Below are 17,094 nucleotides of genomic sequence, written 5' to 3' on the forward strand. Positions count from 1 at the left end.
AACAAGATAATAAAACCCATAAAGACATCAAATAAATGTACAAATACAAAAGGAGATTCCTAAAATAATGCATATATTTTTCGTTTTATTGAATTAAATTGAATGTCATTGTTTGTGTTGAATCACTTTGGCTGTTTCAATCACGTCATTTCACATATAGTAATATCCAGAATACGAATTTAAATATAAGACTTCATTAAAATGGAATCACTGAGTACAAAATAAAAAGTATAGTACTTTATTTATTTTTAAATATTGTATCTCTATCAATCAGTTTGTATTGTAGCGTATGTAACCACGCCTGATAAGAAATAAACAAACGTAAAAGTACTGTTTTTAAACACAACAATTAAATATTATCTATGAATAAACCATGTTTTGTGAACCTTCTGTTCTAATCATAAAACTCCAATATCAATTATAAAAGAATTCCCGTGTTTTTTCTAAGCAGGCAGTGACTCAACTACCTAAATGCGATCACGAGGACCCCGTCTCAACGGAGCGGAATTCAAAAATTCAAAACAAACCCGCGGCTCTGGTGTCAACATGTCGGCCTGAGACTCTGACGCAGACTCGTCGTTTTTAAACCTTAGACAAGATGGACGCGGAAGAAACGCGTCGAAGCAGCAACAGATCCTCGGATTCTCTCAGAGCTCCGTCCATCGAGGACTTCCTGGTCCTGAAGCCCATCAGCCGAGGCGCCTTCGGGAAGGTTTACCTGGCGAGGAAGAAGTCCAACCCTCGCCTGTACGCCATCAAGGTGAGCCGGTGTGGACCGGGTCCCGGTGACTCGGGTCCCGGTGACTCGGTTTCAAACGTGTTTGTTCGCAGGCCATGAAGAAGGCGGACATGGTGGACAAGAACATGACGGCGCAGATGAAGGCGGAGAGAGACGCGCTGGCTCTGAGCAAGAGTCCGTTCGTGGTTCACCTGTTCTACTCGCTGCAGACCGACGCCAAGATCTACCTGGTGCGTCATGTTGTCATGGTTTGATGACTTTTACCTTTTCTTATGAGCCTGTGTCCAGTATTGTTCGTACTCGAGTAACAGTAACGACTGTGTGTGACGACTCGCCACAGAATCCCGTGGAAGGTTCAAGGTTAAGGGTTTATAAAGGTGTGAAATGTTTTACACTTTATTACTTTATAAAGTTGCTCTGAAATCTGGGCGAACGAGAGGTTACGAGAGTCCATTATGATGTAATAATGGCTTCGCTCCTCCTCCAGCTGTAATCACGCTTTGTTTATACAACGAGTCCCTTGGACGTGGAAACTGTTAATGACGCATGGTGACAAACCTCCATGCTTGACCAATCACAGCAGTGTGGTTGTGGTTATGGTCAACAAGATTTCATCTCCAGAACAGTGTTTTCAGTGGGCGGAGCTTAACATCATTTTCTAATGTCAATATTTCAATGAAAAGAGAGTTTTGTACAAACACACACTGATGATACAATAGAGTCACACATCACAACAACACACACACACACTGATGATACAATAGAGTCACACATCACAACAACACACACACTGATGATACAATAGAGTCACACATCACAACAACAACACACACACACTAATGGTACAATAGAGACACACATCACAACAACACACACACACACACTGATGATACAATAGAGTCACACATCACAACAACACGCACACACACTGATGATACAATAGAGTCACACATCACAACAACACACACACACACTGATGATACAATAGAGTCACACATCACAACAACACACACACTGATGATACAATAGAGTCACACATCACAACTACAACACACACACTAATGGTACAATAGAGACACACATCACAACAACACACACACACACTGATGATACAATAGAGTCACACATCACAACAACACACACTGATGATACAATAGAGTCACACATCACAACAACACACACACTGATGATACAATAGAGTCACACATCACAACAACACACACACTGATGATACAATAGAGCCACAAATCACAACAACACACACACAGTGATGATACAATAGAGTCACAAATCACAACAACACACACACACTGATGATACAATAGAGTCACACATAACAACAACACACACAGTGATGATACAATAGAGTCACACATCACAATAACAACACACACACACTGATGCACATACAAACTTTAACACGCATACACACTTTAACACACACACATGTACACACTTTAACACACAAGTACACACTTTAACACATACACACTTTAAAACACATACATACACACTTGAACACACACGCACATACACAATTTAACACGCACTACCGTACACACTTTAATACTTACAAACGTACACACTCTAACACACACGCACATACACAATTTAACACGCACTACCGTACACACTTTAATACTTACAAACGTACACACTCTAACACACACACACAAAAACACACACTTTAGTGTAAATCTTTCTGAACAGTTACTAAAGTAAAAAGTTATAAAACTAAAGTCATAGAAACTAGTCCAGTTGTGTTTAATGTCAAATATTTGTCGTACTCGAGCCAAGACTGTAACGGCTCAGGGTGGAGCAGCGAAGGAATGTTGTGTTGAGTCACGAGTCTCTGATGGTGAAGAACTGGAAAACTTCAGAAAAGTTGATCATTTGTATTTGAAAAGAAAAAGGAAAAAAAAACGACATAAGAAGAAACTGTCACTTGTTATGTTCTGTGACACAACACACACTACACAACAAGATCCAGAGAATGTTTCCTGATGATTTGATCACCTTCACTGATTTGTGTTCAACAGGTGATGGAATATTTGATCGGCGGAGACGTCAAGTCTCTCCTGCACATCTTTGGATACTTTGATCAAGACATGTCTGTCAAGTACATCTCAGAGGTGGCTCTGGCTCTGGACTACCTTCACCACCACGGCATCATCCACAGGTACTGTTGTGATACTCTAGTAACAAGTATATATGTGTAGTATTGTCCAGTACTTGACTCTGGTGTTGTGATAGTGTAGTAACAAGTATATATGTGTAGTATTGTCCAGTACTTGACTCTAGTGTTGTGATAGTGTAGTAACAAGTATATATGTGTAGTATTGTCCAGTACTTGACTCTGGTGTTGCGATAGTGTAGTAACAAGTACATATGTGTAGTATTGTCCAGTACTTGACTCTGGTGTTGTGATAGTGTAGTAACAAGTACATATGTGTAGTATTGTCCAGTACTTGACTCTGGTTTTGTGATAGTTTAGTAACAAGTATATATGTGTAGTATTGTCCAGTACTTGACTCTGGTGTTATGATAGTGTAGTAACAAGTATATATGTGTAGTATTGTCCAGTACTTGACTCTGGTTTTGTGATAGTTTAGTAACAAGTATATATGTGTAGTATTGTCCAGTACTTGACTCTGGTGTTATGATAGTGTAGTAACAAGTATATATGTGTAGTATTGTCCAGTACTTGACTCTGGTTTTGTGATAGTTTAGTAACAAGTATATATGTGTAGTATTGTCCAGTACTTGACTCTGGTGTTATGATAGTGTAGTAACAAGTATATATGTGTAGTATTGTCCAGTACTTGACTCTGGTGTTGTGATAGTGTAGTAACAAGTATATATGTGTAGTATTGTCCAGTACTTGACTCTGGTGTTATGATAGTGTAGTAACAAGTATATATGTGTAGTATTGTCCAGTACTTGACTCTGGTGTTGTGATAGTGTAGTAACAAGTATATATGTGTAGTATTGTCCAGTACTTGACTCTGGTGTTGTGATAGTGTAGTAACAAGTATATATGTGTAGTATTGTCCAGTACTTGACTCTGGTGTTGTGATAGTGTAGTAACACGTATATATGTGTAGTATTGTCCAGTACTTGACTCTGGTGTTGTGATAGTGTAGTAACAAGTATATATGTGTAGTATTGTCCAGTACTTGACTCTGGTGTTGTGATAGTGTAGTAACAAGTATATATGTGTAGTATTGTCCAGTACTTGACTCTGGTGTTGTGATAGTTTAGTAACAAGTATATATGTGTAGTATTGTCCAGTACTTGACTCTGGTGTTGTGATAGTGTAGTAACAAGTATATATGTGTAGTATTGTCCAGTACTTGACTCTGGTGTTGCGATAGTGTAGTAACAAGTACATATGTGTAGTATTGTCCAGTACTTGACTCTGGTGTTGTGATAGTGTAGTAACAAGTACATATGTGTAGTATTGTCCAGTACTTGACTCTGGTTTTGTGATAGTTTAGTAACAAGTATATATGTGTAGTATTGTCCAGTACTTGACTCTGGTGTTGTGATAGTGTAGTAACAAGTATATATGTGTAGTATTGTCCAGTACTTGACTCTGGTGTTATGATAGTGTAGTAACAAGTATATATGTGTAGTATTGTCCAGTACTTGACTCTGGTGTTGTGATAGTGTAGTAACAAGTATATATGTGTAGTATTGTCCAGTACTTGACTCTGGTTTTGTGATAGTTTAGTAACAAGTATATATGTGTAGTATTGTCCAGTACTTGACTCTGGTGTTATGATAGTGTAGTAACAAGTATATATGTGTAGTATTGTCCAGTACTTGACTCTGGTTTTGTGATAGTTTAGTAACAAGTATATATGTGTAGTATTGTCCAGTACTTGACTCTGGTGTTATGATAGTGTAGTAACAAGTATATATGTGTAGTATTGTCCAGTACTTGACTCTGGTTTTGTGATAGTTTAGTAACAAGTATATATGTGTAGTATTGTCCAGTACTTGACTCTGGTGTTATGATAGTGTAGTAACAAGTATATATGTGTAGTATTGTCCAGTACTTGACTCTGGTGTTGTGATAGTGTAGTAACAAGTATATATGTGTAGTATTGTCCAGTACTTGACTCTGGTGTTATGATAGTGTAGTAACAAGTATATATGTGTAGTATTGTCCAGTACTTGACTCTGGTGTTGTGATAGTGTAGTAACAAGTATATATGTGTAGTATTGTCCAGTACTTGACTCTGGTGTTGTGATAGTGTAGTAACAAGTATATATGTGTAGTATTGTCCAGTACTTGACTCTGGTGTTGTGATAGTGTAGTAACACGTATATATGTGTAGTATTGTCCAGTACTTGACTCTGGTGTTGTGATAGTGTAGTAACAAGTATATATGTGTAGTATTGTCCAGTACTTGACTCTGGTGTTGTGATAGTGTAGTAACAAGTATATATGTGTAGTATTGTCCAGTACTTGACTCTGGTGTTGTGATAGTTTAGTAACAAGTATATATGTGTAGTATTGTCCAGTACTTGACTCTGGTGTTGTGATAGTGTAGTAACAAGTATATATGTGTAGTATTGTCCAGTACTTGACTCTGGTGTTGCGATAGTGTAGTAACAAGTACATATGTGTAGTATTGTCCAGTACTTGACTCTGGTGTTGTGATAGTGTAGTAACAAGTATATATGTGTAGTATTGTCCAGTACTTGACTCTGGTGTTGTGATAGTGTAGTAACAAGTATATATGTGTAGTATTGTCCAGTACTTGACTCTGGTGTTGTGATAGTTTAGTAACAAGTATATATGTGTAGTATTGTCCAGTACTTGACTCTGGTGTTGTGATAGTGTAGTAACAAGTATATATGTGTAGTATTGTCCAGTACTTGACTCTGGTGTTGCGATAGTGTAGTAACAAGTACATATGTGTAGTATTGTCCAGTACTTGACTCTGGTGTTGTGATAGTGTAGTAACAAGTACATATGTGTAGTATTGTCCAGTACTTGACTCTGGTTTTGTGATAGTTTAGTAACAAGTATATATGTGTAGTATTGTCCAGTACTTGACTCTGGTGTTGTGATAGTGTAGTAACAAGTATATATGTGTAGTATTGTCCAGTACTTGACTCTGGTGTTGCGATAGTGTAGTAACAAGTACATATGTGTAGTATTGTCCAGTACTTGACTCTGGTGTTGTGATAGTGTAGTAACAAGTACATATGTGTAGTATTGTCCAGTACTTGACTCTGGTTTTGTGATAGTTTAGTAACAAGTATATATGTGTAGTATTGTCCAGTACTTGACTCTGGTGTTGTGATAGTGTAGTAACAAGTATATATGTGTAGTATTGTCCAGTACTTGACTCTGGTGTTATGATAGTGTAGTAACAAGTATATATGTGTAGTATTGTCCAGTACTTGACTCTGGTGTTGTGATAGTGTAGTAACAAGTATATATGTGTAGTATTGTCCAGTACTTGACTCTGGTGTTGTGATAGTGTAGTAACAAGTATATATGTGTAGTATTGTCCAGTACTTGACTCTGGTGTTGTGATAGTGTAGTAACAAGTACATATGTGTAGTATTGTCCAGTACTTGACTCTGGTGTTGTAGTATTTACAGACCACATGACTCTTGACAAAGTTGTAACTGCTTTCATTTGTTTTCAAACCAAAATATATCCAAACATCAGCTTTAAAAGCTACTGGAATGTATCCTCTCGTCCTCAGTCATCATTCTTCCTCCAGCTGTGGAGCACGCAATGAAAACAAAGTCAAGATGTTTGATAATATTAATTGTGGGCAGAACACGTGAGATCACTGTAAAACTTTTCTGTTATTTCATTGAAACACTTTTAAACGGAACTTATCAAGTTTTATGTTTTTGTTTTAGCAACATGTACTAAAAGAAAATATGCAATTTATTAATTTTCATTGTGATCTATTTATTTGTGTAGAAGTTTTTTTTCCACATTTATTGATTATATCAAAACTCTTACATTTAATTGACATTGTTTTACTTTTATTAGATAGTGCCCACATTTATACTATATATATATATATATATATATATATATATACTGTATATTCGATGGATATTCATAGAAAGAAAATATAGACAATGTTCAATAAAATATGACTTTTTTAAATGTAAACATTTATTTAAACATTTATTTAAACTAATAATAACTTATAAGTAATAAATGTAATGAAATAATACAATATTCTCACGACTATATTTGATCTTCTTCTGTTATTTATTGATTTTAAAGTAACGACAAACGTCAACACTTGACCCTCAAGGTCGCGACACATAGAAGATCTTCTGAGAACATCAAGTGCATTTGATTGATTGACAGACGTTGTGTTCCAGGGACCTGAAGCCCGACAACATGCTGGTGTCCAACAGAGGTCACATCAAGTTGACGGACTTCGGTCTGTCCAAGGTCAAACTGGATCGAGGTGAGTCTGGACAACATTAGACCTTGAAAACCATTTGAAAAACCTGCATCTCCCCCCGTCAGAGCTGAGTCTGATGGACATCCTGACCACGCCCTCCGTCCTCAAGCCCCCCAAGGACTACTCTCGCACCCCGGGTCAGATCCTGTCCCTCATCAGCTCCATCGGTTTTGTAAGTTCTTCTTCTGCGGTCTTGGAGCGGCGACTGACCTTGACTCTGTTGGACAGAACACTCCGGCAGGAGCAGGGAGGCGTCACTGCAGCGCGTCTGCCGCCTCCAGCCCCGTGTCCTGCAGCAAGTTCAGGCCCAAGAACAGTTCTCTGGGATCTCCAATGAAGAAGGACCCGCTGTCTCCTGCTCAGCTGCCCTGGACTCTAGGTCGGTGTTGTTGATAATCTTTGATGATCTCTGATGATCGTTGATGATCTCTGATGATCTTTGATGATCTTTGATGATCTTTGATGATCTCTGATGATCTCTGATGATCTTTGATGATCTTTGATGATCTTTGATGATCTCTGATGATCTTTGATGATCTTTGATGATCTCTGACCATCGTTGATGATCTCTGATGATCTCTGATGATCTTTGATGATCTTTGATGATCTTTGATGATCTCTGATGATCTTTGATGATCTCTGACCATCGTTGATGATCTCTGATGATCTCTGATGATCTTTGATGATCTCTGATGATCTTTGATGATCTCTGACCATCGTTGATGATCTCTGATGATCTTTGATGATCTTTGATGATCTTTGATGATCTTTGATGATCTCTGATGATCTCTGATGATCTTTGATGATCTTTGATGATCTCTGATGATCTTTGATGATCTCTGACCATCGTTGATGATCTCTGATGATCTCTGATGATCTTTGATGATCTTTGATGCTCTTTGATGATCTTTGATGATCTCTGATGATCTTTGATGATCTCTGACCATCGTTGATGATCTCTGATGATCTCTGATGATCTTTGATGATCTCTGATGATCTTTGATGATCTCTGACCATCGTTGATGATCTCTGATGATCTTTGATGATCTTTGATGATCTTTGATGATCTCTGATGATCTCTGATGATCTCTGACCATCGTTGATGATCTTTGATGATCTTTGATGATCTTTGATGATCTTTGATGATCTCTGATGATCTTTGATGATCTCTGACCATCGTTGATGATCTCTGATGATCTTTGATGATCTTTGATGATATTTGATGATCTTTGATGATCTCTGATGATCTTTGATGATCTTTGATGATCTTTGATGATCTCTGATGATCTTTGATGATCTCTGACCATCGTTGATGATCTCTGATGATCTCTGATGATCTTTGATGATCTTTGATGATCTTTGATGCTCTTTGATGATCTTTGATGATCTTTGATGATCTCTGATGATCTTTGATGATCTCTGACCATCGTTGATGATCTCTGATGATCTCTGATGATCTTTGATGATCTCTGATGATCTTTGATGATCTCTGACCATCGTTGATGATCTCTGATGATCTTTGATGATCTTTGATGATCTTTGATGATCTCTGATGATCTCTGATGATCTCTGACCATCGTTGGTGATCTTTGATGATCTCTGATGATCTTTGATGATCTCTGATGATCTCTGACCATCGTTGATGATCTCTGATGATCTTTGATGATCTCTGATGATCTCTGATGATCTTTGATGATCTTTGATGATCTCTGATGATCTCTAATGATCTTTGATGATCTCTGACGATCTCTGACGATCTCTGACGATCTCTGACGATCACTGATGATCTCTGACGATCTCTGATGATCTCTGATGATCACTGATAATCTCTGACGATCTCTGACGATCTCTGACGATCGTTGATGATCTCTGATGATCACTGATGATCTCTGACGATCTCTGACGATCTCTGACGATCTCTGATGATCGTTGATGATCTCTGATGATCTCTGACGATCTCTGATGATCGTTGATGATCTCTGATGATCACTGATGATCTCTGACGATCTCTGACGATCTCTGATGATCGTTGATGATCTCTGATGATCTCTGACGATCTCTGATGATCGTTGATGATCTCTGATGATCACTGATGATCACTGATGATCACTGATGATCTCTGATGATCTCTGACGATCTCTGACGATCTCTGACGATCTCTGATGATCGTTGATGATCTCTGATGATCTCTGACGATCTCTGATGATCGTTGATGATCTCTGACGATCTCTGATGATCGTTGATGATCTCTGACGATCTCTGATCATCTCTGATCATCTCTGATCATCTCTGACGATCACTGAAGTCTCACTCAGATCTTCTCATCTCAGGGTCGTTGAGTTCAAACCTGGCCAAGAACCTCACGCCATGTCTGCTGAAGACCAGGAAGCGTCTGGCGACGGCGAGCGCAGGAAGTACCAGCGACACGGAGGGAAGTGTGAGTCCTCCCTGGGAGTGTGAGGAGGTGAGTCGTGTTGACTGTGTTGAGTATTAATGCTTGAAGTTAACATTTCAGTCGATTGAATTCATTGATTTAAAACTTCAATTTAATCCTTTAAAGAATCAGTCATTTTTATATTAAAATTGTTTTTTGTTAATAATGACATTTTTAAATTAAATACATTTTTTCTCACGTTGAGTTTGATTTTCTAATAATTCTGCAAACAAGCGACTAAACAAATATTTAAGAATTTATATTTAATGTTGGTTTAATAGATTGAACAGACATTATCAACAGACATTATCAACAGACATTATCAACAGACATCATCAACAGACATTATCAACAGACATTATCAACAGACATTATCAACAGACATTATCAATAGACATCATCAACAGACATCATCAACAGACATCATCAACAGACATCATCAACAGACATCATCAACAGACATCATCAACAGACATTATCAATAGACATCATCAACAGACATCATCAACAGACATCATCAACAGACATCATCCACAGACATCATCAACAGACATCATCAACAGACATCATCAACAGACATCATCAACAGACATCATCCACAGACATCATCAACAGACATCATCAACAGACATCATCCACAGACATCATCAACAGACATCATCCACAGACATCATCCACAGACCTCATCCACAGACCTCATCCACAGACCTCATCCACAGACCTCATCCACAGACCTCATCCACAGACATCATCCACAGACCTCATCCACAGACCTCATCCACAGACCTCATCCACAGACCTCATCCACAGACCTCATCCACAGACCTCATCCACAGACCTCATCCACAGACATCATCCACAGACATCATCCACAGACATCATCCACAGACATCATCCACAGACATCATCCACAGACATCATCCACAGACATCATCAACGGAGCACAGAGCTGCTGAAGTCTCAGACGATCATGTGACAGAATGGAAACAAAGTACAAAAACACTTGTAATATTTTTAATGTAATCGTGTTCATTTTATTTCATTGATATTTATTTTAATTATTTTATTGTGTACTTGTGTATTCAGCAAAGTAACACTACTGTGTGTTTACAAGACAACAATTGTTGTGTTTCTCATTTATATTTTGGATTTTAAAGTCTACAAACAAAAAAGAAGTTTAAAATGTATGTGAGAATTATAATAATAATTATAATTTCATTTTTTAAATGTAATATATATATATATATATATATATATAGACATGCTGGAATTCAATTACTTTTAATTGATGCTAAAGAACAACATTTTAAAAGAATGTAAAGTTTCAACAGTTTGAAATGTTAAATTAATTGAATATTCTATTGATTCTGATTTAATAAAATCCTGTAAAAGAGTCAAAAATGTCGTTTTGAAGTTTCAAAAAAGAACGTTTGTTCACAGAAGGAAAACATCAACGACCAGGAAACCAACGACAAGTTCGGACGCTCGTGTGAGGAGCCGGGGTCAGAGGTCGCAGGAAAGTCCTTGAAAAGAACCTTCTCCGACGTCCAGACCAGCCCCGAGCCGGTCCAGTCCAAGAAGAACACCAGCGAGTACCAGCGCTGCTTCCAGGTCCCGGAGGATCCGGACCGGTTCCGCTCGGGTCTGACCGGCGTCTTCTCCGCCATCGACATCGAGGACGTGTCGGTCCAGGACCCGTCCAAGCGCTCCAGTCCCATCGTGGTGGCCAAGAGTCTCCTGGCCGAGCTGGAGGAGCCAGCAGAGGGCGCCTGTGAGCTGGCCGACCGAGACCTGTCGCTCGCCAGCTTCACGTCGTCCGGAGACGTCTGTCGCAGCCTGAGCCTGGACTCGGACTCGTCCCTGCACGACACCTCCCTCACCCAGGACCGGACCGGCGCCACTCTACCCTCCAAGGCCTCCTTCCTGGAGCGACTCCCGGACGTGGCGGGCGGCGCCGCCTCCCCGTCGTTCCTCAGGCCCAGGAACGTGGTGGCGTTCCGCAGCTACTGCAGCTCCATCAACAGGTCCAACATGTCGGGCGCGTCTCGCTTCAGCGTCGCCTCCGTGGACAACATGGAGACGTCGGCGTCCAACCAGTCCATGGCGTCCAACCAGTCCATGACGGCCACGCCCGTGCAGAGGAGGGCCAGCTCCAACAGCTCCCTCTTCCAGGTACAGCCGGTACTGCACCTCAGTGACGAGAATAATCTGAGATGATAACATGAAATATGACTTTTGTCTTCATCACTTGAGATGTTTCTGCACCTCGTGAGGAGTTTAACGTCTGCTGCAGCATATTTTATCATTTATCATTCATTTATCATTTATTTACCATTTATTTATCATTTATTTATCATTCATTTATCATTTATTTATCATTTATTCACCATTTATTTATCATTTATTTATCATTTATTTACCATTTATTTATCATTTATTTATCATTTATTTATCATTTATTCACCATTTATTTATCATTTATTTATCATTTATTTACCATTTATTCACCATTTATTTATCATTTATTTACCATTTATTCACCATTTATTTATCATTTATTTATCATTTATTTACCATTTATTTATCATTTATTTATCATTTATTTACCATTTATTCACCATTTATTTATCATTTATTTACCATTTATTTATCATTAATTTATCATTTATTTACCATTAACTTATCATTTATTCACCATTTATTTATCATTAATTTATCATTAATTTATCATTTATTTATCATTCATTTATCATTTATTTATCATTCATTTATCATTTATTTATCATTTATTTACCATTTATTTACCGTTTATTTATCATTAATTTACCGTTTATTTATCATTTATTTATCATTTATTTATAATTTATTTACCATTTATTTACCATTTATTTATCATTAATTTATCATTTATTTATCATTTATTTACCGTTTATCATTTATTTACCATTTATTTATCAATAATTTATCATTAATTTATCATTTATTTACCGTTTATTTATCATTTATTTATCAATAATTTATCATTAATTTATCATTTATTTACCGTTTATTTACAGTTTATTTATCATTTATTTACCGTTTATTTATCATTAATTTCTCATTTATTTACCAATAATTTCTCATTTATTTACCATTTATTTATCATTAATCGTCACAGTTTGACGCAGTAAAATTACACTTAAAGATAAAAAACTGTTGACATTGAAGAGAAAACCTTTAGTTTCAAGTATTTTAGTAAATCATCAGAATATTTTACTAATTTAACATTTTTAATTAAAATTTTCCTTTTTTTTCAGCATTGAATACTTTTTTGGGGAAACATTTAATTAAGAGATTTTGTGTATTTAATTTAGAAAATGCATTTTAAAAGAAACATTTTCTAAATTAAATATTTTTTTTTTATATCGAATCTAAAAAATCAACCTTTCAACGTAGAAATGATTAAATTAAACAAATAATTAAATTCTTGAAACAACATTTCAATGAAAAGTGTTAGAATGTTAAACGTGTTCATTATTCTGATGTGTATCCTGACATGTGTCAATCAAACTCTGATCACATGTCAACATGATTGTGTCTCCAGACGCCTCAGGCCATGTCCACGTCCAACACCCCCTTCAGGACCCCCAAGAGTGTCCGACGAGGGCCCCTGCCTGTGGAGGGAGTCCCCATCCTAGGGACCCCCGACTACCTGGCCCCGGAGCTGCTGCTGGGGAAACCTCACGGTAAGAAGAGCTGCTGACGTCATGTGACTATCCTTTGATTCTCCTGACTGAGGACGAGAGGATACAGTGAGTCCAGCAGCTTTTAAAGCTGATGTTTGGACATATTTTGGTTTGTAAACAAATGAAAGTAGTTACGACTTCATCAAGAGTCATGTGGTCTGTAAATACTACAACACCAGAGTCAAGTACTGGACAATACTACACATATATACTTGTTAGTACACTATCACAACACCAGAGTCAAGTACTGGACAATACTACACATATATACTTGTTACTACACTATCACAACACCAGAGTCAAGTACTGGACAATACTACACATATATACTTGTTACTACACTATCACAACACCAGAGTCAAGTACTGGACAATACTACACATATATACTTGTTACTACACTATCACAACACCAGAGTCAAGTACTGGACAATACTATACATATATACTTGTTATTACACTATCACAACACCAGAGTCAAGTACTGGACAATACTACACATATATACTTGTTACTACACTATCACAACACCAGAGTCAAGTACTGGACAATACTACACATATATACTTGTTATTACACTATCACAACACCAGAGTCAAGTACTGGACAATAATACACATATATACTTGTTACTACACTATCACAACACCAGAGTCAAGTACTGGACAATAATACACATATATACTTGTTATTACACTATCACAACACCAGAGTCAAGTACTGGACAATAATACACATATATACTTGTTACTACACTATCACAACACCAGAGTCAAGTACTGGACAATACTACACATATATACTTGTTACTACACTATCACAACACCAGAGTCAAGTACTGGACAATAATACACATATATACTTGTTACTACACTATCACAACACCAGAGTCAAGTACTGGACAATACTACACATATATACTTGTTACTACACTATCACAACACCAGAGTCAAGTACTGGACAATACTACACATATATACTTGTTACTACACTATCACAACACCAGAGTCAAGTACTGGACAATACTACACGTATATACTTGTTACTACACTATCACTATATATGGTGATACGTATGTGTTCTACACAAATACACACTTCTAAATAAACTTCTACTCTGACTCTGAGAATTGAACCATCAACTGTCACATTAACTCCAGGATGTTTTCGGTGACGACGCTTCTCTTTTGAGTTTCAGGTGTGAGTCACAGCGGTAAGTTAGGTTAGTTAACCCGCCGCATGTTCAACACCTGCTGGTTAGAGCTGATTCATTACTGCTGACCTCTGACCTCTAACATGTGGTGAACCTGAGCTTCTAACAGTTGATTTCTGCTGGTTTGGGCTGATTCTGTGTTTGGCTCAAAGGCTCAATCATCCGCTGCTGCCCCCTGGTGGTGAAAGTCAGTCTGTGCGTGAATCTTAGACTTGAATCTTAACGTGCTCGTGACCTCGGCTCCTGCAAGGGTTTGAGTGACGTCATCTGCTCTGTGATGTCACTCACTTGCAGGAGCAGATAAATGTGTCGTTTTATACACGAAAATTAACTTTGAATTTAATTGAAATAACATTAAAATTGAAAAATGTTTCGAGAAACGACTCAAACTTTAAAACACTTTTTAAACACTTTAAATACTTTAAAACACTTTAAACACTTTAAACACTTTAAAACACTTTAAACACTTTAAATACTTTAAACACTTTAAACACTTTAAACACTTTAAAACACTTTAAACACTTTAAACACTTTAAACACTTTAAACACTTTAAAACTTTAAAACACTTTACACACTTTACACACTTTAAAACACTTTAAAACACTTTACACACTTTAAAACACTTTAAAACACTTTACACACTTTAAAACACTTTACACACTTTACACACTTTAAAACACTTTAAAACACTTTAAAACACTTTACACACTTTACACACTTTACACACTTTACACACTTTAAAACACTTTAAAACACTTTAAAACACTTTACACACTTTACACACTTTACACACTTTAAAACACTTTAAAACACTTTAAAACACTTTACACACTTTAAAACACTTTACACACTTTACACACTTTAAAACACTTTAAAACACTTTAAAACACTTTAAAACACTTTAAAACACTTTACACACTTTAAAACACTTTACACACTTTACACACTTTACACACTTTACACACTTAAAACACTTTACACACTTTACACACTTTACACACTTTAAAACACTTTAAAACACTTTACACACTTTAAAACACTTTACACACTTTACACACTTTACACACTTTAAAACACTTTAAAACACTTTAAAACACTTTAAAACACTTTACACACTTTACACACTTTACACACTTTAAAACACTTTAAAACACTTTAAAACACTTTACACACTTTAAAACACTTTACACACTTTACACACTTTAAAACACTTTAAAACACTTTAAAACACTTTAAAACACTTTACACACTTTAAAACACTTTACACACTTTACACACTTTACACACTTTACACACTTAAAACACTTTAAAACACTTTAAAACACTTTACACACTTTAAAACACTTTACACACTTTACACACTTTACACACTTTACACACTTTACACACTTTAAAACACTTTAAAACACTTTAAAACACTTTAAAACACTTTACACACTTTACACACTTTACACACTTTACACACTTTACACACTTTAAACACTTTAAACGCATCTCAATACGTTTCGACACTTTCATGTTCTGGTCTTGAAACGGCACAAAAGGCGTCGTCACAGGATGACGGTCGAAGAGACAACCGGTGTGGTCGCCGTGACGATGACCTCTGACCCTCTCCACAGACTGCAGGGTGGACTGGTGGGCTCTCGGCGTCTGTCTCTTCGAGTTCCTGACCGGAGTCCCGCCGTTCAACGACGAGACGCCGCAGCTCGTCTTCCAGAACATCCTGAACCGAGGTGAGTCGCGACCTCTGACCCTCAAAAGGTGTAAAAATCTAAAAAAAACTCTCTGCGCCGTCAGACATTCCCTGGCCAGAGGGGGACGAGGAGCTGTCGGAGGACTCCAGGACCACCATCGAGATCCTGCTGCACATGGACAAGAGCAAGAGGGCGGGGCTCAGAGGTGAGTCCGGGGTCATGTGTGCGAGGGCCTGAACTGAGGGTCTGAGGGTCTGGCGTGTCCCCCCTCAGAGCTGAAGACCCACCCGCTGTTCCGGGGCCTGGACTGGGACGACCTGCAGAACCAGACCATGCCGTTCATCCCTCAACCCGAGGACGAGACGGACACGTCGTACTTCGACGCCCGCAACAAGGCCGAGCACATCTCCGTGTCGGGGTTCAGTCTGTAGGTCGAGGGTCAAAGGTCAACGTTCGCACTTCCTGCTGCTAATCAAATGAAGCTAATATATACTGTTTTAAATGTTTCCCGTTTTACTTCTCGTGTCTTTTATTTCTTCCTCTTCTTTTAGAAAAGTTTTAATGTTGTTCTGAGGAAAAAAAAGAAAAAACACTAATAAAATCTGTAACATGTCGTTTGTGGAGTTTTTATTGTTATTTTTTTTAGAAGACACTGAAATACACTCTAGGTTATATATATATATATATATATATATATATATATATATATATAACCTTGGTTCTACGAATTCATGCTACAGCCTCTACAGGCCGTCACTACAGGTTACACCAGCCTGCGCCTGTGAAAGAGGCAAAGCATTGGAATGCATCTGCAGTCAGCAGGTGGTGAGAC

The 17,094-nt window shown here is 37.5% G+C and overlaps 1 protein-coding gene across 2 annotated transcripts; it reads left to right on the plus strand.

The window, feature by feature from the left end:
• The first annotated feature begins 424 nt into the window (after positions 1–424).
• On the plus strand, positions 425–16,876 carry mastl (microtubule associated serine/threonine kinase-like). 2 transcript variants are annotated; one of them, XM_087790269.1, is made up of 12 exons: positions 425–760; positions 832–969; positions 2,779–2,918; positions 7,112–7,200; positions 7,263–7,369; positions 7,426–7,576; positions 9,528–9,661; positions 11,072–11,803; positions 13,215–13,356; positions 16,188–16,301; positions 16,366–16,467; positions 16,536–16,876. In XM_087790269.1, the coding sequence occupies exons 1-12, from the start codon at positions 599–601 to the stop codon at positions 16,691–16,693; spliced, it is 2,169 nt and encodes a 722-aa protein (XP_087646395.1). In that variant the 5' UTR covers positions 425–598; the 3' UTR covers positions 16,694–16,876. The 2 variants fall into 2 exon arrangements, with proteins under 2 accessions (XP_087646395.1, XP_087646396.1); XM_087790270.1 differs by having other exon boundaries at positions 11,075–11,803.
• The last annotated feature ends 218 nt before the right edge of the window (positions 16,877–17,094 follow it).

This window comes from Callionymus lyra, chromosome 4 (genome assembly GCF_982586985.1).
Source record: "Callionymus lyra chromosome 4, fCalLyr1.hap1.1, whole genome shotgun sequence".
Taxonomy (NCBI): Eukaryota; Metazoa; Chordata; class Actinopteri; order Syngnathiformes; family Callionymidae; genus Callionymus; species Callionymus lyra.

Bases quoted from the DNA above. Each gene is read 5' to 3' on its own strand.
- mastl (XM_087790269.1), top strand. From the start codon at position 599: ATGGACGCGGAAGAAACGCGTCGAAGCAGCAACAGATCCTCGGATTCT. The intron at 9,662-11,071 runs GTGAGTCGTGTT...GTTTGTTCACAG, and splicing joins CTCCCTGGGAGTGTGAGGAG to AAGGAAAACATCAACGACCA. The intron at 11,804-13,214 runs GTACAGCCGGTA...TTGTGTCTCCAG, and splicing joins CCAACAGCTCCCTCTTCCAG to ACGCCTCAGGCCATGTCCAC.